The sequence below is a fragment of the Camelus dromedarius genome, chromosome 3 (genome assembly GCF_036321535.1).
Source record: "Camelus dromedarius isolate mCamDro1 chromosome 3, mCamDro1.pat, whole genome shotgun sequence".
Classification (NCBI taxonomy): domain Eukaryota; kingdom Metazoa; phylum Chordata; class Mammalia; order Artiodactyla; family Camelidae; genus Camelus; species Camelus dromedarius.
Window position 1 is genome coordinate 30,102,551 of NC_087438.1, and position 26,752 is coordinate 30,129,302.

A 26,752-nucleotide genomic window follows, 5' to 3' on the forward strand; every position below is an offset into this window, starting at 1 on the left:
CTGAGGTGTGTTCACTGAGAGCCTCAGAATGCTGTACAAAAGCAGCGGGGCATCGCATCAAACCCACAAGTTTTCAGAAATTTTCCAGCCAGAGGTGCTCGGGTTAGGGCGCACTTGTAACAAACCTGCCCTTGTTTTGGGAGACAGCACTTGAAAGAGTTTGGGGGTTTTGTTTTGTGGTTTTTTTTTTTAGATTTTTGTCTTTTCTTCTTCTTTATAGAAGAGTTGTTTATAATGGATTTTTTTTCAACCATAAAAGGATGTTTATGAGAGAAATATCTATTTCTGTATCTTCTGGGATCCACACTACCTTTTAAAATATCTATGATTCAGGTCAATTCAGCCAGCATTTATGGACTTCTCCTGGGTACTGGGTGCCCTGAATCCTGAAATTAATAAGATTGAGGACCTGCCCCATAGAAACCCACGTTCCAGGAGGGAGGACAAATATGTACCCAAGTAACTCAAACACCAGACGGGATATGGAGATGTTGGAAAATATTGAAGTTCATGGGGAAACCCCAGAGGGGGAGCTAAATTCTGCTTGGAGTATCAGAAGAGAAGGGAAGGAAAGAAAAGAGTCTAAATTCGAATACATAGAGTTTCAAGCATTAGGTGATTGAAATGAGAAAAGGAATGGAATTGATCTTTTGTAAAACAAGACTTTAAAATAACTTTTGTGCTTACCAACAAAATCTGTCGATTCAGTTATGCATTAGTCTTCTCTATAAACATGCACTGAGTACCATGATGTGCCAGGCACTATGTAGCGATAGCGGCGAATAGAACATCCTTCCCTCCTCAGTTCCCTCGTTGTTGAAACAGGTGGACAGAGGTGTGCACACAAACAGTGACACCACAGAGAGACAAATATACACCGAGGGATGCACAACATACTCTGAGAGCATCATGGATGTAGGGAAGTCATGGAAGACTTCACAGGGAAATAGAGTTTTGGAGGTATGATGGAGATCGGGTTGTGAGAACAGTCCATGTAGAGAGGGTGTGTTGGGTACAAAGGCAGAGGAGCATGAAGGAGTCTGGAACGTTGATGGGACCTCAGGTGTCTTCCTGTGTCTCAATTACAGGATCATAGGGGAGGAAAAGTTTGGCTGGGTCTGAAAATTAAACTGACAGAGATTAACAGGAGAAAAGCATACATATTTCTTGAATATACATTTTATGTGACATGGGAGCCTTCATAAGGAAATGAAGACCCAAAGAAACAGTTAGACCTGAGTATTTTATGCTGGGTTTGATGAAGAGTGGACAGTCATGGAGGAAAACGATGGGTTAAGGAGTACGAGTTAAGTTAGTGTAGTCAACTGGGGGAAGCTTAGCACAGCCTCTTGTTTGGAGTCTTCTCCACGCCCCTGTGCCTTCAGAGATAAGGCTATTCCTTTCCTCCAGGTGTCCGGAGAGTGCCTCTCACCTGAGGGTTGTATAACGTGTTTTAGGGAAGAAGGGAAAGGGCGTAAGGAAGTCAAAGTGACCTTCCTGCTTAAAATATTCAATGTCCTATGGTGCCATATTTTGGGGTAGCATATCCTGAACCTCATCAGGGTATATGGAGCGGGGCAAATGGGAGGGAGCAGGGGAGATGAGAAATGAGGCTAGAAATAAAATCAAGAGCCAGATCTTGAAGAGCTTTCTAGACCATGCAGTGGAGATTGAATCTTATCTGATAGTCATTTTAATGAAGGAATTTAAGTGGGAAGGTGATGTGTACATTTTAGAAAGATCCTGCAGGTGCTTTCCTGGAGAATAAAATTAAAGTGTGCAAGACAGGAAACAGGAAAGCCTGTTAGAAAGCTGTCTCAGCCAACTAGGTACAGGGTGGGGTTAAGACCTTTAAAGGCCATCCACCTGCCTCATCGTCTCCCACACGCAATTTGAAATGTAAGCAAAGATAGCCATAAAATAAGTATAATAAAACCCAAGGTTGTGATTTTTCTTATGATGATTGTTTAAATGTACCGAAAAAATTCTACCAAATATCAAAATATTTCAAGAGTTTTATTGCCTCCTCTCTTTGGTGCCCCGGTCTGCTGGTGCACTAAAGCATGTGCATCTCTGCGTTTTGTGGGATCCAGCCATGCCCAGCAGAGGCTGGGGGCAGGATGATGGGTAAAAGGATTGGGGTGGTTGGAAGTGGGAGGATCCACAGGACTGGGTGAGGGGACGAGAGAACCAGGGACCGTGCCGAAATTTCTGAGCCGGCTGGCAGGGGAGCCGTCGTGCGCCGCCTCTGCTTCTCTCACACCTCATCCCTGACTGTTGGTAGAGGCCCCTCCCAGGCAGGCACACCTCCAGCCTCTGTTCCCCCTGCACAGTCCCTCCATCGTTGGCACTTAGGCCAGGCTCCAGCATGTATTTTACAGTGTCCTTGTCTGAGGGCCCCAAAGAAATCCCTCACAGACTTTAAACTCCTCAGGACCAGATTCAGCATCTGGCATAACCATCATTTCAGCACCGCTCTGTCATGAGGCTCCTGACACACCTTGGCTCAGATAGGAGGGCTCAGCAGGGGCCCCCATTCCTTTCTCATCCCCCCTCCTTGTTAGTGGCTCCTTCGTGCAAAGGCAGCCTGGTCCCCTTACTCCTTCTGGGACTGTGGCTCAGTGACCAAAGGAGAAGATGCAGCTTGAGGGAGACACACAAGGTCACGCGACGACTTAACCCACTGACAGCCCCAGATCTGTCTGGGAACAAGGCCCCAGGCAGCAGCTAAATATAGCTCTGGGATTGTTCCTGAATATTCTGAAATACCAAGAACTCAGGTGGGAAGAGAATTTCCCCCATGATCCTGGGCCTAGTGTTCATTACACTGTTTTCCTTGGGATTCCCAAAGCCCTAACTTCAAGAGGAGCAAACAAAAACGAAGTTAGAGTGCACACCAGAGAATATTCTCAACTAGAGCTTTAGAGCCCTCTGCGTGTTCCTCCAGGCCTGTGTCGGGTCCAGGCACCGTGGTGTCATGTTCTGCTTTTCATCACTGACACTGGAGCATCCACTTCTGCCTGGGGGTTATTCTGTAGTCAGTCGGAAACTGTGTCACCATGTCAATCACTTGCTAGATTTTCATTTCTTTCTAAGTCATCCTACTTCTGAACTCAAAACCTTGGAAAAGCCCAGCCTCGGTGTGCTGGACTAGACCATGCCAGGTGGGCTGGCCACTATTTGTACCAGGGATGAGTCACTTTTATATACACAGTCATCACAGACAGGCCACAGTCCCCAGAAATCGGTAGAGATAAATGCATATTTTCGGTTCTTAAGCAAAGAAAATCTCCACTGTAATGATAAAGAGTCAAAATAACATCAACAAAAATACACACAGAAGTATACAGGGTAAATTGTGAAGGAGCTTCTTGAATTCTCCACATCCACCCAATTTCATTTCCGTCCTCCCTGTCAACACAGTTGGGTTCCTGAGTCTCTAGTTCTCCTGCACTTTGCAGGTGTCTTTCCTTATATATGCATAGATCACCACTTAAATGAAAAGTGACTATTATCATGAAGCTCTCAGAAATGTGCCCATTTCATGGACCCCATGGCTGTTCCGCTACCCACCCCTTAGCTTTACAGTGATAAATAATTCACAAAATTCAAACTAAAGTAGAACAGGGCGGGGAGGAGGGGGAGTGTGGGCTGAGCATCACAGCAGGAAGCTTCCTGATGCACAGTTCCGCATCTTTCCGTGTTCCGTCTGTGATCCTTTTGCTGTGTTATACATTTAAATAATACCTGGTCTCCAGAGCTCACGGTCTGCTCGGGGGCTGCCCCGGGAGATGGGAGAGCCTCATTATCTACTTTCACTCGCCTCCTTGGGGAAATTTTTTCAGCCAGAAATACCGGGTCAATTAGCAGGCACCACGGAACAGTGTGTAATTCTCAGAACTGGCTCCGAAAGCCTCCAAGCTCCCTGGTGGGCCCCACTTAAACTGCCTCGCCAACACTGTGTAATCACTTCTTCTTCGATCAGCTCCAAATCGGATCCGCTCCAGGGAAGAAAACGTCTCTAATTACATTTTGCCTTTCTCTTCCTCAGCCACGAAGGTCCTCTGTGCAGACGCCTGTGCCCAGCAGTTCTTGGAGCAGCAAAGACATCTGGACACACGGGAGGGCCTCCCCCTCCTCTCCTCTTTAGAGAGCGGTGAATTTTGCTTTTCCGAGCCAGGTAGGCCTGCGTGATCTTTGACTTCGTGACTCACGGTCTTTACTGGATTGGTACGATCATTTACTATGTTACTCCCTTCGCACGGAAGGCCAGTTTGGTTTTAATGTATTTTCTCTTCATGTAAAATCCAGAATGACTGCTTGTACTTATGTGATTTATGAAATTCCTGCCTCCCTAGACGATTTTCTGTCTCTCATCAGGACGAATATTTATTTGACTCGAAAGAGCAACTTAATCTTTGATCCTGCTACACCTGTAGGTATAAACCTACAGAGAAACGTAAATACCCTTGGTCACCATTTTATTTTCTGGGAGCATTTAACAATGTGGGGATGCTGTACCTTATATGGACTAAACTGCTCTTTACTGAAGACTTTAGAAATGATATTCTGTGAGGTGAGCTGAGGGAATGGCCTTTCCAGAAACTGGGCAGAGAGTCTGTCCCTGGGTTTGCTCCCAGCTGGTCTGAGGCCAGCCTCCTGTGTATTGCGAATCGCTGTTCGTGACAACAGAAGAAGGAAAAGCGGCAGCAGCCAAGACGTCAGATGTTGCGGCCACAGAGGTAAAGGGGCTAATTGTGAATGACGTCCTGAGATCAGTGCATTTAATACCGTTCAGTAGTGCAATAAGGAAAGGTGTCAGAGATTGAATGGAAAGATAAGGAAATGTTCACTTAATGAAGGCTTTTTGGAGGAGATGACTTGAAGACAAGTGTTTTGGGACCTGCGGACAAGTCACATAACTTCTCTGAGCCCTTGTCTCCTAAGCCCTAAAGTGAAGAGGTGGGAGGGGGGAGCACTGAGGTGGCTAACATTTCTAACATTCCACAGCCCCATAATTCTTTGTTCTGGCCATTTTGGACAGTTTGGGCAAAGAACAGCAGGCAAGATCTAAATAAAAGCATGAAAGGAGAGAGAGCTGTTAAGAATGTGAGCTGGAATGGAAGATGTGGGCAGGGATGTGAGTGGCAGAACGGGAACATGAATGATCTGGAATCAGAAGGTTATATTTAATCCCCAAATACAGTCAAGGTAGTAGGGGAAAGATTTGAAAGCAGCTGGCTGGGTAGTTTGCATTAAGTGAATATCTTCTAGTGTAACATTTAATTTCCTTTAATTATTTTAAATGTATTCCAACAGCTTTATTGAGCTGTAATTCAAATACCATACAATTCACTCATTTAAAGTATACAGTTCAATGGCTTTTAGTATATTCAGAGCTGTACGCGTTTACATCACCACAATCAACTTTAGAATACTTTCATTAACCTAAAAAGAAACGTTGCTCTGCTTAGCCAACGTTCCCAACTGCTCTCCACAAGCCCTAGCCAATCACTGATCTACTTTCTGCATCTACAGATTTGCCTATTTCATGTAAATGGAATCATACGCTATCTGGTCCTTTGTGACTGTCTTTCACCTAGCAAAATGTTTTCAAGGTTTGCCCATGTTGTAGCATACATCAGTACTTCATTTCTTTTTATTGATGAATGATATTTCATTTTATATATATCCCACATTTTATTTATCCATTCATCAGCAGATGGCTATTTGGGTTTCTACTTTTTAGCTGTTATGAATAATGCTGCTATGAACATTCATATATAGGTTTTTTTGTGGACGTTTTCATTTCTCTAAGGTTTATACCTAGGAGTGGAATTGTCAGGTTATGTGATAACTATATTCAATGGTTTTTAAAACTAAGAGATTGTTTTTCAAGGTGCTGCGCCATTTCACATTCCCACCAGCAGTGTATGAAGTTTCCAGTTCCTCCACATCCTTTCTAACACTGGTTATTGAAGTGGTATCTCACTGTGGTTTTGCGTTTCCTGATGGCTCATGATGTTGAACATCTTTTTTTATGTGCTTGCTGACCATCTGTATACCTTCTTTGGAGAAATGTCTATTTAGATCCTTTGCCCACTTTTAACTGGGATAGTTATCTTTTTATTATGGAGTTATTTTTTTTATAGATTCTAGCTACAAATCCCTTATCAGATACATGATTTACAAAAAGTTTTTTCCTATTTGGTAGATCGTCTTTTCACTCTCTTGGTGTCCTTTGAATCATAAAAGTTTCTAACTGGTGATATCCAGTCTATCTCTTTTTCCCTTTATGTGTACTTTTGGTGTCACATCTAAGAAATCATTGCCTAACCCACTGTTTTAACTATACACTTCTACTTATTTTCTGAGTGGTTGCTCTAGGGCTTTGAATACACATTTTAATTTCTAAGAACTTAGTTTAAATTTATACTATCTTAATTCCAGTGAGATTGAGAAACTTTTCTCCTTTAGCAATCTCCCTCCTCCCCTTTGTTGTTCTATTATTGTTATAAGTATTATATCTATATATGTTAAAAATAAAACACCATACTGATCTAATTATTAATTTATATAGTTTAATGTCTTTTAAAGAAGCCTAGAGAAGAAAGGATGGCAAGTGTAGATAGACTTGGGGGTTATAATAAGCCCCTTGAAGGGGAGGGGTATAGCTCAGTGGTAGAGTGCATGTTTAGCATGCACAATTCAATCCTCAGTCCCTCCATTAAAAAGTAAACAAATAAACCTAATTAACTCCCTCCTAAAAAATAAAATGAAAATATAATAAGCCCCTTAAGTGCAGAAATGCTCTCTTTGTTCATCATCATACCCTCTGCATCTAGAATGGTGTTTGTCACATAGCAGATGCTCACTTAACATATAAATGAATGAGCAATAATCCCCATACAGATAATAAATGAACTCCCAGAAGGAGAGATTCTCAATAAGATGTAGAGATGGATAATGAAGATATTAAGAGAATAAGGTTACGTGAGTTGTGGTGATAGTCGGGGAGAGGTAATAATCATGGTGAAAAGTAAGAAGAGATTGTCTTTCTCATTTGGTGTCATATGTATCTTCAGGCCTAGCATGGAGCTGGCGTACAGCAGATGCTCAATAAACGTTGAATGAGTCCTATGGCTGGTGCAGATCTTGGAGAATGATGTTTTAGTCTTAGAAGTCCCTGTGTTCCCCAAATGGATATAGTCCCTGCCTTTCCTCAGTGCCTGTGGCTCTAAACTGGTGCTTCTTCTGGGGTTCTCACCTTATGTCCCCCATCCCTACTGGACTGTCTGCTCCCTTTGTGTGACCTAAGCAGGATGGTCCAACTTCTCCAGGATGAGAAGTACAAGCCTGTTAATTAGGACTAAGTAGAGGAAAGACAAGATAAATTGATCATTAACCAAGCTGGTAGGGTGGAGGGTGTGCAGTGAGAAGAGGAAGAAGAAAACCATTGATGATAGACAGAGGCAACTGATACAAAACCTGTGATCTTCTACGTTTACTTACTCATTCATTCACCCCCAACATTTGTTGAAGGCTTGCTTTGTACTGGGCTAGAGATGTACAGAACAAAGTGTTCAGCTTTCCTTGTGCCAAATAGTAAATCCTAGACATAAAAAATTACTTTATTGTTATAAAAACATTCTGGAAATAACTATATAGCCCTCCCAACTATAAACTATTGCTCACCATCTGCCTCTACAAGAATGAAGTCACTTCATTAACCTCTGTAGTCACCAACTTCAACACACCCTGAAAGGAGTTCAGGGCAGAGATCAGGAATGAGGCACACAGTGTTCTGGGAAAAACCAGAACAGGCCTTCGGATAGTTACATATTTTCAGGAGAAAATTTTATGATTTCTTGCTTCTCATCATATCTAGAAAAGCATCTAAAATCATTAACAGAGACATCTGCTCCTTATGACTAGCAGCAACCCTCTGCCAAAATGTGTGCTAGATTGCACGTACCCCCTTTGCTAAAATCACATATGTACTGACCTCCCCTCCTTACCTCTTCAGAGCAGTTCCTCAGAGCTAGCTGAGAGGCTGTCTCCTGGGCTGTAGTCCTCATTTTGACTCAAATAAAACTTAACTCACAACTGTCATGTTGTGCATTTTATTTTCGGTCCACAGCCCACTGTAGTGGTTAAGATGCCTGAGACGGAAGCCTCCCTACCTGGGCTTGAATCCCAGCTGGGTGGAGTTGCCTGACCTCCCTGTGCTGACTAAAGCTTCCTTTTCTGTACCTACCTCCCAGAATTCAGGAGCCATCTATGTATATATGTATTTTTATTGTATAGACTGAGCTGTTAAGAAGCAACAACTCTCTTCTTAAGTATGTTTCATTTTGTTACGCAATTACGGTGGCCAAAAGCTGTTTTTTACCTTCAAAAAACCAGCTCTGCTCTAGAGGTTACCAGAACAGAGAAGAGCCCCCTGGCTGGATAATTCAGAACACAGGAAAGCAGATGCTTTTCTTTCAAATTAGGTTGATAGGAAAGAATTCCAGCCTGAGCTTTCAAAGCTGTGGCAGATCAATGGGCTCAGGGATCAAAGGCACCAAAGGTGATGTTTCTCATGTCAATGGATGAGCCATTCCCAACAAGAATTAATGACTGTTCCCAGTTGGTTTTATCATGTAAAAGGGCAGCATCGTGAAAGATTCCTTTTTTAAGGCTCAAAAACAAAAAATCTTTAGATGAGAAAGATATAATAGAAAGGTTGGATGTTTATTTCCACCGCTGCATGCTAAGCACTGCCCACCTCTTCCCTACTCCCCACCAGAGTGTTCCATAACCCACTTGCACTGCTTGGACCTCTGAAGTACAATCACTTGTACAATTAAGATTTGTCTAACTGTAGAAGAGCAGGAGGGTCCCTTCCCGTCAGTTTTCTCAGTTGGAACATAGAACGTACTTCGAACATTGAACATTGGTACCTGATGGTCTTACCTCAGCAGCAGATCGCCTATTTTAAGTCAAGCACAGTGAGTGTCTAGGACATTGAATCCTCAATAAACTCATCATGTGGAGAGGGAGTTGATGGCACATAGTAAGTGTTTAATAAATGTTAAATGAATGATGGTGGTGATGGTGAGCTGAAGATAAAAATTTATCATACATAGGAGTCGTGTCTAGATTTTTCACCCTGAATGATCCCAGACAAGTCATTTAACCAGATCATTCCATGCCTCAGTTTCCCTCTCTTTAAAAGAGAGTGCTAATGAGAATATAATTGGTAGTTTTAGGAGTAAAATAGAACTATGTTAATTCAAAAGAATTACACTGAAGACTCTTACTGCTTAAGTCACCTGGTTATAGCAAGGAGCAGGGAAACAAACAGCTGCTCAACACAGGCATACACTGGTCATCAGGAAAGTGAATACACACTCTTATTTGGCCTGAGGTGCCTTCCACAGCGTGATGCTAACAGGTAAAACAAATAACCCGATGGATATGCAGCTACACCATTACTTACTCTATCTGAAGTAAGAGGAAGAAATAACACATTTAAGTAAAATGACCACATTATATATTATTCAAACAATGACACTTTTGAGAATAAAACAGTAGCTAATATTGGTCACATTGGGAAGTACTTGGACAGTCTTCAGCAAACCAGAATGTATAGTCAGCTTGGGTCTATGGCATGCCCAGAAGCAGCGTCAAATGTGCAGGGTTAATTTTACCCTTTTTTAACCTAAGTAAAAATGTTCCCTTCCTGAACCCATCCTTTGTGATAAAGCTCCTCCCAACTCCTCCTAAGATCTAGGCAGACCACTTGCAGCTTCACTGTCAATGCTGGTTGCCGCACCTTCATTTCTCACTGGAAAGTCATTAGCATCACTAAGGCAACTCAGGATGAGGCACACGCCTTCCAGCACCATTTGGTGAGATTCCACCTGTGTGTTTCTTAGTTATTTGTGTGAGTGTTCTACCATTACTCACACCTTATTTTACCTCATTTTCTACCAGTTCTGGTGACCTGTACACATTCTCCTGACTTTACTGAACTCAAGTTTGTATGCATGATGCACCGTGAGGCCAAACAATACCCAAATACTGGAGTTAGGCGCAGAGAAAGGTTTGTTGCTGCCTAAGCAAGGAGAACAAGCGGCTTATGCTGAGCCCCCACCCCAACCCCACCCCTGATCCCGAACTCCCTGAGGGGTTTCAGCTGAGCATTTCGAAAGGCCAGCTGAGGGAGGGGCAGCCCAGGGTATGTGATCAGCTGTGCACAATTCTTTGGTTGATGGTGATCAATCCTTAGGTGCCAGAAGGTCTGGGGGCTAGGAGCCCATCAAGTAGTTAATTTCTTCCATTTGGTGGTGGTTTTTAGCATCTGAAACACTCAGGAAATATGAGATACTAACTATAATCTGGGTACTTTAGAGAGGAGCTATAGCAGAGGATATGGGGACGGGGGAGGTCTGTCTAGGGAAGCCGCCCATAGGATCCCGCTCAGTTACAATTCCCCCCTTTTCTTTGACACTTCTCAGTCGTTGAGGAGAGCAGGTGTTGGATAAGAAGGGGAATGATGTTTGCATAGAGAGGTTACCCATAAACTCAGCAGAGGAACTCGGTTTCAATCTCCAGTCCTCTTTCATCCTTCTCCAATCTTTCAGGCAATGGGGTGACAACTGCTCTGGCTACTTCCTGATGAAAAGGGGTGTAGTCCTACCTCAATTTGGGGAATGGACACCAAGTTGGAAATATTCCCAAGTTCCAAGTTCTGGATCTGAGTCTTGTATGATTAAGAGTTCATTCTCTGAGGAATTCAGGAGACTAAGCCTGAAAACCAATCTGGAGTTGGTACTTTGGGGGGAACTTGTAGACACATAGCCAGTTGTCTCCTTTGATCTGAGTAGGTTTTAACTTTTGATGTGGTATTAACATATATATGATAAGAGCTATTGGCCACTAGGCATCTCCTTTTTTCTGCTAACATCTGATTTAAAGCAATTTTAGTGTCTAAAAATTTAAGTTACAAGAGGAGACCCTGAGGTCATAAGATTGCAGCTGCCATCTGCCAGCAGACACTGCTTTGAGAATGGCTGATGGCATCCTGAGTGTGACACAGCTCAGAAAATTCAAGTTTGACAATACAGGAACATGTCTGAAATCATGTCCACAATGGCTACCTAGTTTTACCTTGGATTTCTGAATCACAGCTACTCCATTTTGACTTTCAAATGCATTCCTCTCCTCCAGGCCAAAGCAGATGTACAGTGCATGTCCAAAAGGCCATAAAACAGGCCACTTGGTCAGTAAAGTTTAAGTCAAACCACGCATAGGCCAGAATGACTTCTGCATACCTCAATACATGCAGATGTTTCCATCATTTCCCTTTTTGATTACAAATCTTTCAATAGAAACATTAATGAGCAAAATATCTGTCCCTCAATGCTGGAGTGGTAGCTCCTGCCCCAGATTTAGTGCCTTGCTGCTAGGCCCCATTTTATTTGCCTAGTTATCCACACTGGGGGAGAACTAATCAGATACTGTGAACAGGCTCAGAGGTATGTTAATGGAGAAACACTTTATAGACCATACATTTTATCGCCTACACCCAGTTGTTACACAAGCATTGTATGTGTGCTTTTAGCAATAGACTTAAGGCAAGCATTGTTATACATTGTAAGTAGTTAGATTCTATCAACTCTGTTAGAGAATTCTCTTTCTATTCTAAACATAAGGGCAATATTGATAGGGAGACAAGCATTTAGTAACCAATTTAATTAAAAAATGTAGATCAAAAGCCAGCAATATCTCAGACAAAACCCAAAAACTACAACCACATTCATTAGCTCACCCAACCCTATGCAGCCAATCCCCCTTGTGAACAGTTCCGTGAAATCAGTCTCCACTAGACCTCTTAAATATCTTACCCAGCTCAGCAGTATGATCTAAAAGAAACCTGCACCTGTCAGAAGGTCTCCTTTACAAATCCTCTTGAAGATGAGGCAGTCCTGCAAAGCATCAGCTTAACTGTCTATACCTGACAAAAGACCCCAAAGGGCAAGACAAAAGATCCAATCACAATGTCCTTGACAAAGCAGCTTAGTCAAGTTGCTGTGACATACAACATTCTAAGAAAACAACCAGAATTATGACTGATAGCATTATGCCAGGACACACCCAAATTTCAGAAACTCTATATAATTTCTAGAACGGCTATGTTAATAACATTTATCCATACCATATAATCTGAGGAGGCTTATCATTCATTTGACAATGCTTCCCATGTAATTTAACATACCAGCCAAACCTAGTTAGCTTAATATTTTCTATGAGATGCCTTAGGGGCCCTCTGAAGCATCTGAAAGTTAGTTGAAGTCCAAAGAACTTGAATTAGAATTTGATAGAAATTTTGTTAAAAATATCAAAGAGTTTTCATACAATCTGTTATCAGAAGCATTCTAAGTAAACTTGTTCTCTAAACAGAGAAAATCCAATTCTAGTCCTGAAAAAGCCTACCTTTAATAACAAAATCCATTCAGCCAATTAAGTTCAATCTAATCTCAGTCCAACCATACCCAGAACTCCTTTTTGAAAGTCTCCCTTTCTGCAAACTTTGCACAACTTCTTGTATCCATAATTAGTTTGCCTCTTGTTTTTCCACAATCAAGAAAAAACAAGCTCTAGAACCAAATCTTTTTTTTTTTTTAACAAAATGTGATTCCATTCCTCATTTATTTTAAGGCGTTGAACTTTATTTTTTGTTATCTGCAAATTCCGAACTCACAATTTATCCCTCCACCCCCCTTAACCCATTTCTCATTTTTTCTAACTCAAAACATATATCCTACTTCCCTACTGTTTACTGAAATATTTCCTTTATTATTTTAATAATTTTAATTAACATTTTAAAATTAGAACCCTCACCTCTTAAAAATCTTAATTTCCAGTGACTGTTTCGGTATCTTATTTTGTTTGGGAATGACCTAACTATTCAATAAACTTCCATCATTTATCTTAATTTAGCATAACTCTAAAATTTCAAGTTACCAAATATCTGAAGAGCTCATTTTCAAGTAGACATTCCTAAAACAATTGTTTCTAAAGCATTCACCCAAAAGCTCTTATCTCACTTGCATTTACTTCACCTGTAAGAATTTCATCATACCAAGTTAAATCTTTTTCTTTCCGCTGACAAACTCTGCAACATGCATGAACTTAGTGACCTTCAGTAAACCTAGGTACAGTGAAAGACATGTCTGTATTGATTATACCAACAAGCTTAAGCTAGTTTTATATCGGATATCAATTCAATATTGACTATTTCCCAGATCACACAAAGCTGAAATTTATTCTGTCTAGCTTCTTTTATACTTAGAAGTATTTAATTTGTAAGAACCTTCTTTTAAGTCAATTAAATAGAGCTCATTTACAAGTTAATTTCTGATGTAAAAGCAGACAGAACCAGAGATCTCAGTTTTTCCACTTGAGTTTTAAGAAAATCTTTTTTTTTTTTTCCTTAAGAGCCCAGGCACATCTCAAAGGCACAGGAAGAGAAATGCATATCCCTCCTCTTAACTGCTTTTTATCAACCTCAACCGTCTTATCTATTTTCAGGGAGTTTTTTTCAATTCCCAAATATCCACTAGACAATTTTATATTTTATATAAAATATATATATATTCACATTCATGTGCCTCACTTTCAGCAAAACCAGGGAGAGAGAACAGGATTTGGACTCATGTACCAAGATACACACACACACACACACACACCCCCCAAGATAAAAGCCAAACTGCAAAAAAAAAAAAACCATTTGATATAATAGGAGAGCCATTAGTGGCCATTGTTCAAATCTCAGGGAGTGCTGAGCCCACACAGTGTTACAATTTAAAAAAATCTTTTTCTTTCATTTATGGAAACATAGCTGAAGATCTCCCAGTTTTGCAGAATATACCCTATGGGGGACTATAAGATGGAACAGAACTCTGATCATCTGTACTTAATTATTCACAGCCAATGTTATCAAATATCAAGCAAACAATTCAAAATAGTCTCTCATGATCACAGTTCCCTAGCCCCAGAGAGACATTCCCAACCAATGCCCCGTCAGTCCGAAAGGGGAGAACCCCAGGCATGTCCCATCAGAGATGAAGGTGAATGAAAGACCCAGGCTAGAAGGGGAAAATTTCCACCAACACAATAGGGAGGGACATTCTGGTGTTGTCACACACAAGCCCCGTTACTCACCAAAGACATTTCAACTGGCCTGTGCAAGTACTGATACACACACACACAAACATGGTCCCCCACACAAAATATCAGATCAGCCTGAAATGTAGCCCCGAAATTCCACCTTCACTCCCAGAGACTTCCAGAGTGGTCTAGCTCCTGAAGGAGAACCAGACCCAGAGTGGCTCACTGCCCAGAAAGGAATGAGCCCAGATAGAGTGGAGAGAATTCCCAGCCTGAACAAGCTGGAGCCACTCACCCTTAGGCGACACAATGTGCAGCTCCGTACAGTTCTCGGCTGCAAACAGCCTCGTGCCCTGGGGGGCCAGCAGCTGTCAGGGAGAGCCCCTCCCAGTTCCCCGGAGTGAAGTGAGCTCTGGCAGCTGCCTGAGACCCAGAGAGGGGGCTGCCATGGGCACAGACTTCTAGGCAGGCTTCACTAAAATTGTTATCAAATGCAAGTCCGTGTGCTTGATGCACAGTGGGGCCAGACAATACCAAAACATTGGAGTTTGGAACAGAGAAAGGTTTACTGCAGGGCTGAGCAAGGAAAATGAGTGGCTCTGCCCAAAAAAGCCCCAAACTCTCTGAAGGGTTTTAGCTGAGCATTTTGAAAGGCCAGCTGAGGGAGGGGCGGCCCAGGGTATGTGATCAGCTGTGCACAATTCTCTGATTGGTTGATTTCTGATTGGTGATCAATCCTTAGGTGCCAGAAGGTCTGGGGGTTACGTGCTCACGATCATCAAGTAGTTAATTCCTTCCATTTGGTGGTGGTTTTCAGCATCTGAAACACTCAGGAAATATGCGTGAGATACTATTATCCAGGTACTTCAGAGAGGAGCTACAGCGGAGGAGATGAGAGAGAGGTCTGGGGAAGCCCCCCGTAGTCCTGCTCAGCTACACCTTTCCTTCCTCCAACACAACAGATTTCCCCTCTTAAATAGCACTGCCCGCTCAACAGTCAGAGGGTACTGACATCTCAGCTGGCTGCACCCGTTAGAATAGCTGTGTGTTTTGGTGGAAAAGAGCCAGGTTTTTTATACCTTTGCTCAAGAAATATTTAATTAAGCACTTATTGTGTCCGAGATAACTGTTTAGAGTTCTGGATATATAGTCTAGTCTGTGATTTGTCTGTTGGTTTTCTTAATGTTATCTTTAGATACCGAGAAATTTTAAATTCTGATGAAGCTGAACTTAGCATTTTTTTTTTCCCTATCATGGTTTGTACTTTCTGTATCCAACCCAAAAAACTTGCCCTACTTCAGGGTCCTGGAGATATTCTCCTGTGTATACTTCTAGAAACTTCATGGTACTAAGGTTTTATGTTTAAGTCAATGACCCATCTCATATTAATTTTTGTGTATAGTGTGAAATAAAGGTCAAGATTCAACTTTTATTTACACAGACACTCCGTAGATCCAGCATCATTTGTTAAAAAAGACTTCCCTTTCCCCACTGAATTGGCTTGGTGCCTGGTGGAAAATCAGTCGACTCTATATGTAGATCAATTCCTGGACTTCTTATTTTGATCTATTGGTCTAACCTTACACACTGTCTCAATTACTGTAGCTCTTAAGAATATAGTGTGAGTCAAATATGATCACTACACTTAGGGAGCTTACAATCTGATGAGAGGGAAGTCATAATTGTACAAAGAGGTGGAGACTATCACAGTGCTAGCCACAAACGCAGAAAGTACAAAAGAGAACTTCACCTGGATTAGGTGGTTGGGTGCAGAAGCTGCCTGAGGGAGGTAACACCTAACATGATCCTTAAGGGATCAGTAGGATTTTGCGGAAGGGAGGACCAGGCATGGTGCCCTCAAGAGTAGTTTGGCTGGAGAGGACTGAGTGAGGTGGAGATTGGAGGAGACGACATCAAAGATGAAGGAGACCACATTGGACAGGACTTGAAGTCCATTTTAAGGGTCTTGGATTTTACTCTGAGTGAGAAGGGAAGCCATTGAAAGGGTTTTCAGTAGAGAAGTGACATGATCTGAGATCTTTTAGAAGGATCTTCTAGATGCTCTGTTTGAAACAGACAAATGTTGGTTTGGGGCTGGTGGAGGCCAGGTAAGACAGAAGCTCTGAGACCAGCTAGAGGAACTATAACTAGAATATAATCAAAACCCAATGGTGGCTTGGACTCAGTGGTAGTAATGGGATGATTGTGGTTTGGGCAATAATGGGATAAAGTTACCATGTTCTAGATATATTTTGGAAGTAGAGGCAATAAGACTTGCTGACAGACTGAACATGAGGTATAAGATAAAAAGAGGAGTCAAGGGTTTCGGCTTCAGCTGGGAGGGTGTGTTGCCAGCTACAACTATGTGAGAGGAGAAAGTCTGGAGAAGAAAACCAGTAGCTTGGTCTTCCTACTTTAGTGTAAATATGAGCGATTACGACCCAAAGTACAAGTAATTTCCCCCACAGAGAAGCTAGGTGGTAACAAGAGTAAAGATAAAGATAAAGTCGTCATGCGAGCCGTCGAGCCCAGTGTGAGCAGCACTGTCCCAGGTGGTGGGGGATGTGTCAGAATGGACGCAGGCCTGGCCATCAGGGAGAGCTGTGAGGAGGCCTGATTCTCACAAAACAAAATGGAAGAAATATGACGTCAAGGACAGATGCTGGGATACCCATTTCAAGCGGCATAGGATAGTTCCACTGTGGTCAGGAGTAGTCAAAGAAGGAAATGGGAGAGGAGCCATCTTCACAGGCTGGGGAAAACTTAGGAAAAGGGGCAAAATTGTGGGAATAAGCAGGAGCCACTTAGGACACAGATATTCCAAGCCTGGCTGGAAGAGTTGTCAGAAGGACTAGAAAACTTGGTTCCTAGCACATAGTAGACACTTGATAAAGGACAGCTGATAGGGGTTGTAATATTGGGGATGTGGATAAGGATAAAACTATGTGTCTGACTCTCTAGAGTCCAGCCCCACCCCTATGTCAACACCTTTGCCCTGTTTCCTTTCCTGGGCTAACTTCTAATACTTCTATTTGAAGACCTTCAAATCTGGCCTTCTAAATTGTTTGTGAAGGGGAAAAGGAATTGGACTATCATATTTCAGCACATCCATGCAGGTCTGTGGGTTTTCACTCTGCTCATTCCTGTGAATACTATAGTGGTCCAGAAGGGGGCAATGTGACACTTGGACTTCAGGAAGGTTTTATTTTATTTTTTCACATATGTTTTGGATTTCATCCTCTATTATTAAAACCCAAAGCTCAGGTCAGGGCTGGAATGATCCATAGATGTCATGGGGTCCAAGACTCCCACTTGCCAATTCTGTCCCACCCAACCTTCTATCCCCACACCCCAGTTGTCATGCACTAATTCAAAATATATTCTTCCAGATCTTTTTATATGAATATACAAATGTACTTGTGTGTGTGGTCTGTCCCAGCACCTAATACTGACTCCAGAATTTCTATCCAGCTGGGTCTTGGGATAGTAATATGACTGGAAAAGGTGTGAGCCTCTGTGTTTACATGGCCCTTTACATTCAAGAAAATATGACTAATCCATATCAAAGTATGGGTGAATCTGATGGAGAATTGGGTGATGGGAGAACTAAAGCCTACACAAGCCGCCTCTTGGTTCAGTCCCTGAAAGCAACATATATTGAATCATTTCTCTTATGCCAGTAGTTTGAAATGCCATCTCTATTACATGTTATGTTTCCATATCTCTGAAGATGTTTAAAAATTCTCTATTCTGCTCGTTCAAATCACTGTCGCACCCTGACACTTGTTCACTTTTTATATTTAGTAACATCTCTCTTGTCCCCTGACACTACCACCTCTCACTTACTTCCACTGAGGTTTCAAATCCACTTGAATTTTTAACGATGGTGAAAGTAAGAGCTTTTGTTCTGTGTCCGCCTCCATGACCGTAGCCCTCCAGCCTCCTGCCATGGATGACTTTCTTGAGTTCTGCTCAAGTAGAAAGGACATCTTTTCTGACATCCCTTCAGGCCATCACTCAAGCACTTTTCCTATTTCTTAGTGAACACACTACATTAGAGTTGAGGAAAGTTATAAGGCAGCAAAAGAGCAGTTTCTGCTTTGACTTGCAAACATTCTTAATCCTCTAAAAATAAACCACGAGCTGCAAATAGGCATGAGTGTTCCTTCTCAAATAAGTTACTTCTGAGGAGATGAAGGATACGTTTTGTTTTTCTGCTCAGGGCCACCTGCTTGTGACTCAATCCATGATTTCATTCTGTATCTTAGTGCCATTCCTTATTGTTTGGAGGCAGGCATGTTCCCTCAGAGAAGCTGGGAAGAGTTGTGTTTTGGAAATGAATTATAACTGAAATTCAGATCTTTATGGGGCCTGAGTTTCTGCCATGTCTCTACTGGAACATGATCTCATTCTCTTCCTCATGTGTTTGAAATTCCTGGTTTCACATGTTGTAAGGTTAACTTAAAGTCTCCATCTCTTGGAGCTAATAGTCAAGATATCAAGGGCAACTTTCTTAATTTCAGTCAGCCTAGGTTTTGTTTTTCATTTTAATCTGTAAAAAGGAAATGACAGTCCCTCTCCTCGTAGGATTGGGACTCATTCATCCATTCACCAGACATTATTGCTTGTTGTAAAATACTTAGCATTTTTAAATTACAAATGCTACATTTTTTAATCTAGTAAATTTTAACGGTTTTTTTAAATTGCATTATAGAAAAATTTAATACAGATAAAAAAAATGTCACAAAGAACGTTATAAACCTCCATGTGCTCATCATTCAGCTTCAAAAATGATCAGTTCATGGGCCAATCTTGTTTCACTTAAATTCCAATCATTTTCTCCACTTCTCATTATTTTGAAACAAATTCCAGACATGTTGTTCTATCTAACAATCATTTTTAAAGATTAATGTTTGTCCTATTTAAAACTTAATTAAACCTTTTTAAGAATTTTAAGCTGCCTTTATAATTTAATCTATTTCATTTCCTTTTTAAAGTACTTTATTTGATTAACAAAAAACTTCCAAAATACTAATAATTCTTTTTAAAATAATTCTTACAAATATAATGATAAGCAAAAGAACAGGGTAAACCTTAAGTTCTCTTAAATATGTTCCAGTGCTGTTTACAAACAATAAAATTTCAACTTAAAACCATCAGTCTAAATCAATTATTCAATTCTTCATTTTAAATTAGAATTACATAACTATTTTGTTACTTTATTATGCCAGATTTTCTTCACATTACAAGAATATAAAACACAAGTTTCGTACAGGTTCATGAAAACAAATTAACACTTTGGGATTTGAGTCTCAAACATTTCTGTTTTTACTGCTAATCTTCCCGAGGTTAAAAGATACTCAATCACTAAAACTGTGTCATCCTAGACTTCACAGAGGTGGGTGATTCCACTCGTTTGGCTGCATTTGTGGGTTAACTCAACTGATCTGTTTTCTGTTTCATTCTACACTGAATTGTTATCGTAATCTTTCCCTTGGGATGCAAATTTTTACAGATATTTGACAGTTAACTGAGTATTTTATAGCTTTGTCTAACTCAGAAGTCAGAGTTTTAAGAAAATCCCAATGAGAGAAAGGTATTCTGTAGGAATGAATTAGATGGTCAAATAAACTTAGAGAATATTGAATTAAACAAACAAACAAAAACCAGATTTGAATTGTTTGTGTGTGTTTTAAATACCACAAGATCATAAGGTAGTAATGAAAATATCTAAGAAGGGTGTAATATGCACCATTCCCAGGTGTATTTGACAGTGAATTTATGAACTGCCCTCTCCTTTTTTTTTTTTTCCTGATGATGTTCCAAAAAACTTAGAGAAGAATCTGCAAATTAGCAACCTGATGGCCAAATCTGGCCTAATAGTTCAGTTTCACTTGGCCACACTGTGTTTTTAAAATATTTAATTTTAAAATATTTAAAAATTGAGAGGGTTGACCAAACATTCATTGACTTCCAGTTGCTTTTAAAGAATTAAAAGCTTTGGCCAAAGTACTCCTGCATTCCACCATGGCTGTCCTGGCTGACGCTGAGCCTGGGTTGCCTCCTCATGCTGGGCATGGGGGCTGCACTCAGCCCCCACTGAACACCTGCCCGGCCCTCCTGGGCATTTGAGTCCGTGACTTTCACAGTCAAGAGGACCTCAAGCATAGTAGAGTTCAGCGTGGGAAGACCTGATGTAAGCCCGGCAGCCTGGGTGGACTGGCCATGGATGGTGAATGCAGGTGGAATGGGGGAGCCCTGGGCCTAGTGGCTGGGAAAGTACCATGCGATCAAGCCGGGCGAGAGGGAGTGTCAAGGAGCCACACTGCTGTTCAGCGCAAGGGCGGAACCAGTTCACATAAATTTTCCATTTGCTTCAAAATTTCCCAATTGCCACCACTCCCCACTCCCCTCCCATGGGGATCTTGTGTATTGAGGAATAAAGAGCTAAGGCCAAAAACTAATAAGGTACAAATAATTTTTAAGTGTTGAAAATAGATTTTCAAATGAAGCCTGTTTGCTAATGATTTCCTCTGAGGGTGCACCACGTCTAAGATGGATTACATGGGCTTTGGCTGTGCTTGCATCGTGTTGCCACACATAGAGAAAACCCAGCTATTTTTCTAAGCAAACCAGCCGCTCATCTTGCCAGCTGAGAAAGAGGTTGTCTAAGAGCCTTGCCCAGAAGTTTGGTAACTTAAACTCAGACAAAGAGAACAAAGACGAAATGGTTTTCTTTGGTATTATTTTCACAGCGGGTTGCAAGTCAAGAAAATAAATTACCAAGTAGGCTCTGTTTCCTTTAATCTTATTTAATGCATTGCTATGCAGCCACAGTAAGCTAATAATTAAGGACCATTCCGCCTCCTCTAGAGGTTTTGATCTACAGTGATGCAACTATTTTTGGCTGGTTGGGTTTCTAAGCTCTCTTTAATGTCCATAAAAATCGGTGAAAATCAAAAGGGCAGAGAGTAAAACAACAAACCATGCTTGTGTCTAAGAAAAGGGAGGATATCACCTGCAATTAGGTATGTCATAACTTCCGTTATAGGCTTATTTTCAACATGGTATAGCTTGATTTTTTAGGACACTACTGGAAAGCAGTCAAAATATAAACTATTTATAGCAATCCCACAACCTGTAATCAGGACTTCTGTTTCCAGACATCTAAGACAATTTGTCTTTAGGGGAAAAAAATCCTGCAAAATAAAAATGAGTATTCACAGTCAAACAGGATTTATCTTTCCAGTTGGATTTTTTTCTTCTACTTTTTTTAATTCTATTAGAATGTATGAGAATCGGCGTTTTTTCTCATTTATTACTAATCTTGAAACTTCTGAGATTTGTTGGCAATTCAAGTACAATAGAAGCTGTATGTCTTACTTTATTGGGAGCACAATAGTGTGATTCTGGGAATTCTAGTAATTAGATGTTGGACTCTCTGAACTGAATATCCGCTTTTCTTGTCTCTTTTTCTCTGTTGCTCAACTCTTCTTGATTTTTTTCCTTTACAACTCTTTAATTGAATTCCTTAATTTCAGTTTCTAAGAGAGCTCTTTCTTATTCTCTGAGGGGTTTTGTTTTGTTTCATTTTGTTTTTAACATTGTGTTTTAGTTTTCTGGATAAAATATTTTAGCTTTTGTCTTCTGCTTCCTGCATTGCTCTCTGTTGCCCTCAAGTTCCTTTCTGTCATTACTGTTTTGATTGGGTATGGTTTCGTTCCTTCATTTTGGAGCCTTTCTTCAGGTGTCTGATGCTTCTTGACTGGACGTTCATTCTAAGCAGAAGTTATTAAAATCTGACTGGAGCTCCTTGTCTGCAAGTGAAACCAGCCCCTGGAGGACTGCATGGTAGGTGGTCAGGAGGCTTTGTATTGGAGAACCTCCAAATATTGGTTTCAGGAGGTTTTTTTCTCTTTAACCAAAAGAGGAATCCCCTGCCTGGAAGACCGTACACTTGTTTCCCTTGATTCTGGAAACTCAAAGTGCAGAGGTGCAGGAAGAAGGGAATGTGAGGGATCCCACAGCCCAGAGTCTGAGCTAGTGGACTGTCCTGTGCCCTGTGCTCCTGAGCTGGGCTGGGCGTGAGCAGAGAGAGTAACCACCTGGCTTTGAGGGGGGAAGGGGCTGGGGCTCCCACTGCCCACATTCAAACAATCCCCATGTTTTTGGTCTGCTTCAATTCTCCAAATTTTGAGGTAGTGAGTCTCTTAGAGTTTGAAGTCTTTTGAGTGTTCAGAAAGGTGCATCTCACTGGCGTGTCTTTATGTGGAAATTTAGGTTGCAGTTTTCTTCGCTGTCTCTGCTGAATTGTTCAGTTTGCTCTCCATGTCCCCAAAATGTATTGACATCTTGCATCTGCTGCTATTTCCTCCCTTCGGGTTTATGCCTTCATTCCCTCCTAATTCCTACTGTGGGGTTTTAGAAGGAAGTAAAGTTCAATGAAAGCATAACATTCTGTATTTAACTAGAAGTCCCTAATTATCTTTTGATTTTTTTTGAAAGCAATCTACTAGTATTAGAGAATTGTAATTTCCCTGTATAACCAAAAGTAAAACTAACTTCTTGTATGCCAATTGTAAAAGATGGCAACACATTACGTGTCTTAAATTTTCTTTTTTAAAGGTAAATACATGCATATGGGGAAAAAATGTAAATCATATAAAAGAGTAAATAGTGAAAAGTACACACCTTTCTCTTATTCCATTTCCCAGTCCAACAATTCCCCTCCCCAAGTGCAGTAACTATTTTCTCAGATATACCTTCTTCTCTCTTATATTTCTGATGTCACGTTATGTGTACTCTTCTGACCTCTTAACAGTATATCTTGGATATTATAACTCATTCTTCTTCACAAGTACATAATAATCCATTATATATGTATATGTATGTATTGTCATTTATTTAACTGTTCCCTCCTAATGGGCATTTAAACAGTGTCTGGTTTTTTCTACAAAACAATGCAGCAGTGACTATCCATCTTTATATTAGAACTATGTATACCTTTGAGAATGTGTGTATAGGATAAATTTTAGAAGTGAAATAGCTGAGGCAAACGATACGTCTGTACATTTGTACTTTAATAGCTATGGCCAAATTGACTTGCAAATAGTTGTTCCAATTTATTTCCTCAGTAACAATAAATCAAAGTTACTGTTTCCTAATTAGTGCATTATCAAGTTTTTGTATTGTCTAACTTTAATTTGTAAAAAATCTAATTTCATTGTAATTTTTGTGTGTGTTTCTTTGGTTGTGAGATTGAGCATCTCTTCATATGGTATAAAACCATTGCATTTTCTGTGAAACGTCTGCTCATGTTCTTTATCATTTCTTTTGGGATATGGGTATTTTTCTTATTAATGTGTGAAAATTCCTTCTTTATTTAGAAAATTAGCTCTTTGTCTCTCACATGTGTTGGAAAGTTTTCTCTGCCAGTTTATCATTTACTTTGTTTTATTTGTTTCTGATGCTTTTTTGGCAAACTGAAATTTATAATTTTACATTGTCAGATTTAATGTTTTATTTTATGGCCTTCTCTGAGATCATTAAAAAATTTCTGATCTTTTTCTACTATTTTATGGTTTTATTTATTTTACATTTACTTAGGTCAAATCATCTATTTGGAATTTATTTTGCGTGTGAGTGAGATACAGGTTCAATTTTTTTTTTTTTTTTACCAATTGTCTTGCTAGCTCTCCCAGCAAGTTGCAATTCACTCTCAATACAAACCCACAGCACCATTTGCAAAACTGTAAAAACTCTATTATCTGATCTACGCAGAAGATTAAACCATTTCTCTAGCCATTAAGTCAAGACAGATGATTCAAGGCCACTGTGTAGGAAATTTAATTTGTATGTGTAGGGTATATAATCCAAAATAGAGCCTGACCACCCTTGGCAATTGTGTCTGATCCCTCTCTCTGGGTCGAATTTCTCTGTCCTTTATCCTTCGTCCAGCAGAAGTAGGAACAGAGCAGGGCAACAGCCTCCTCTTTCCTGTCCTGATTTCTCTTTTTTCAGCAACCCCATGCTTAACCACAGTAACAATATAAGCAATCCTGTACCTAGCTGTATTACTGTGATGTCATCAATTCCCACTTCCAAGGCAGTCTCTCATGCTTTCACTCAGGTTTTCAGTTCAGAATGCTCAAGTCCAAAAATCAAGTTTCACACACATTTAACAAACACTTTTTTTTAAAGTAGGATGTCATGCTCTGTGCTGAGGGAGAGAGGAAGGGAAAGAACATACAGATGAATGGAACCCAGTTCCCACCTTCACGGAAAGGAGACATTTTGGAAATTGTACCAAGTGTGGTAGGACTCCAGAGAGGAAGGGCAGACATCTTACTGGAGGCTGCAGGAAAGAAAGTCATGCAGATATTCTAGCTGGGCAGTATTTCTTATCACTGAGGATGCCATAGACTTTTGCCCTCCAGTAACATTATCCTGTTTCTGAACCTTCAAAATGAGCTGCTGGGCCCGGAGGCTGACACCTGATCAGAAATACCTAGCACGTAACCTAGGAGAAAACTTAGCTTGTGTCATAGAATGACACAAAGGAAGAGTGGGAGCAACGTGTGCAGCATCAGAGAACGTACTGTGTAAAGGAAATATAACACACTGTTATTTGAACCAGTGCAAGAACTTTTGAAAACTGATATTAATAGGAAGTCTGCATCATCGTTACTGTTGTCTCATTATTTTAAAAGTCTGGCTTTAAATCAAGCCAAGGCAACATGCATATTTTCCTAAACATCAAGAAAGAGAAAAATTATTTTGCTAGAAATATTTACAGGCTGTGAGGGCTTTCCTGAAATGTAGACTGAAGCATGTGTGTGCATATTTTCTTCTTACTAAATCATACGTATTCAAGTATTTCCTACTGAGATGAGTCATAACTGAAATTTATAGAGTGCTTTTTTTTAAATGTCTGATCATATTTATTTGTTACACTTAGCTAGCTGCTTGTTTCTAGTATTATAGAATCCTTTTAGATTGATGCTTACAAAGCGGCTTCGCATTCTTTATAAATCCCATACAGTACATTAGCAGGGGGTAATACGTTTTCTTATTCTCTGTTCTTAGGATGAATCAGCACCCACCAAATTTTTGAGACAGCTCACGGCTTAGAGGAAGGCTCATCTAAATAAAGGCCGGCTAACGTGGCATTGCAGGGATTTAATCCGTCTCTGGCTGCCCGTGTGACCAGAAGGCTGATTTGCAAGTTTCTTCTTTCCTGGGGTCCAGATTATCAGGTCTCCAGGGCTCTGCGACTTGACAGCAAGAGAGGTGCAAAATGAATCTGGTCAGAGATAAGCGCCCCCAGCAGGGACCTGGGGGCCTCCACGGGGCTTTTACACACCAAGGCGGAAGATTCTCTGGCCATCAAAGGAAATAGCAAACTGGAGCCTTTGTCCTGGGACGCAGCCTACCTACCACAGAGCATCAGCACTGCTGGCCAGAAAGTTCATGGAGCCTGATCAGGGAAACGGCTATGGTACCTGGATGTGTGCCTGATTGTACAGTCAGAGCTGGGAGGTTCAACTTGAAAGGAGGAATGAAATGTCTCGAGGGAGGCAGGCCGCTTTGGGCTCGGCTGGGTAGGCTGTGCTGGCATTTGCCTCTGCCCTCCCCTGATTGAAGCCCAGAAAGAGCTTTGCTCATCCAAGAGTCTTTGCCTGGCTCTCAAAGACGCAGGGCTGTGGCAGCCCTTAGTCCCCATCTCCCACCGACCTGGCCGCTTCCGCGCCTCCCCAGCCTGCCCTAGTCGTGCCTCTTTGCTGAGATGGAGACGTGAGCCTGCGGTGGACGATGACTGCCGTGTATGTGAATGGAGGCGGCCTGGTGAACCCCCACTATGCCAGGTGGGACCGGCGGGAGAGCGTGGAGAGTGGCTGTCAGACGGAGTGCAACCTGGAGGACGAGGAGGGACAGCTGCGCCGGCTGACGCCCTTCGAGAAGCTGACGCAGGACATGTCCCAGGACGAGAAGGTGGTGAGGGAGATCACTTTGGGGAAACGGATCGGCTTCTACCGCATCCGAGGGGAAATTGGAAGTGGGAACTTTTCCCAAGTCAAGCTCGGGATTCACTCCCTGACCAAAGGTAGGATCTGACCTCCAAGGAGGATGCACGTGGTATCAGGACCTCGGTCAGGGGCGGGTTCGGAGTCCAGGGCCAAGGAAGCAAGTGAGGCGACATCACGGAGCCCCTGCTAAGTGCCAGCCCTGAGCCAGACACCGCTCACTGTTATCTCAGTTCATTTTCACACTGATGGTGTGAGCTCAATATTTTTATTTTCACTTGATAGATAAGGAAACTAAGATCTAAAGAAGTTAAATGTGGCTTTAGCAGTTTAATCTTAGATAATTTTGACTCCAAAAACTCTCCCCATGTGCCATGCTGATGAATGCACTCAAACACTGAGGGCAGTCTGTCCTCTCCAATTACACCCTGGAGTAGAGTGGAGTATGGCTTGGTTCCAAGGCCACTCACAGTCCAAGTCCTTATTTATAACTTCTGTTTGTGTTTGTGTGTCAATACCAGTGGCACAGGGGACCTGCCGGATCACCTCCATCAGTGGATGGCGGGGTC

At 41.4% G+C, this 26,752-nt stretch overlaps 1 protein-coding gene across 2 annotated transcripts in view; it reads left to right on the forward strand.

Moving 5' to 3' along the window:
* Positions 1–26,752, forward strand: part of NIM1K (NIM1 serine/threonine protein kinase) — a 59,329-nt gene that overhangs the window by 14,283 nt on the left and 18,294 nt on the right. For both annotated transcript variants that reach the window (XM_031444625.2, XM_064480424.1), the window contains exons 2-3: positions 4,052–4,180; positions 25,246–26,263. In XM_031444625.2, coding sequence (XP_031300485.2) covers positions 25,972–26,263 — 292 coding nt within the window. In that variant the 5' untranslated portion in view covers positions 4,052–4,180; positions 25,246–25,971. The remainder of the gene's footprint in view (positions 1–4,051; positions 4,181–25,245; positions 26,264–26,752) is intronic.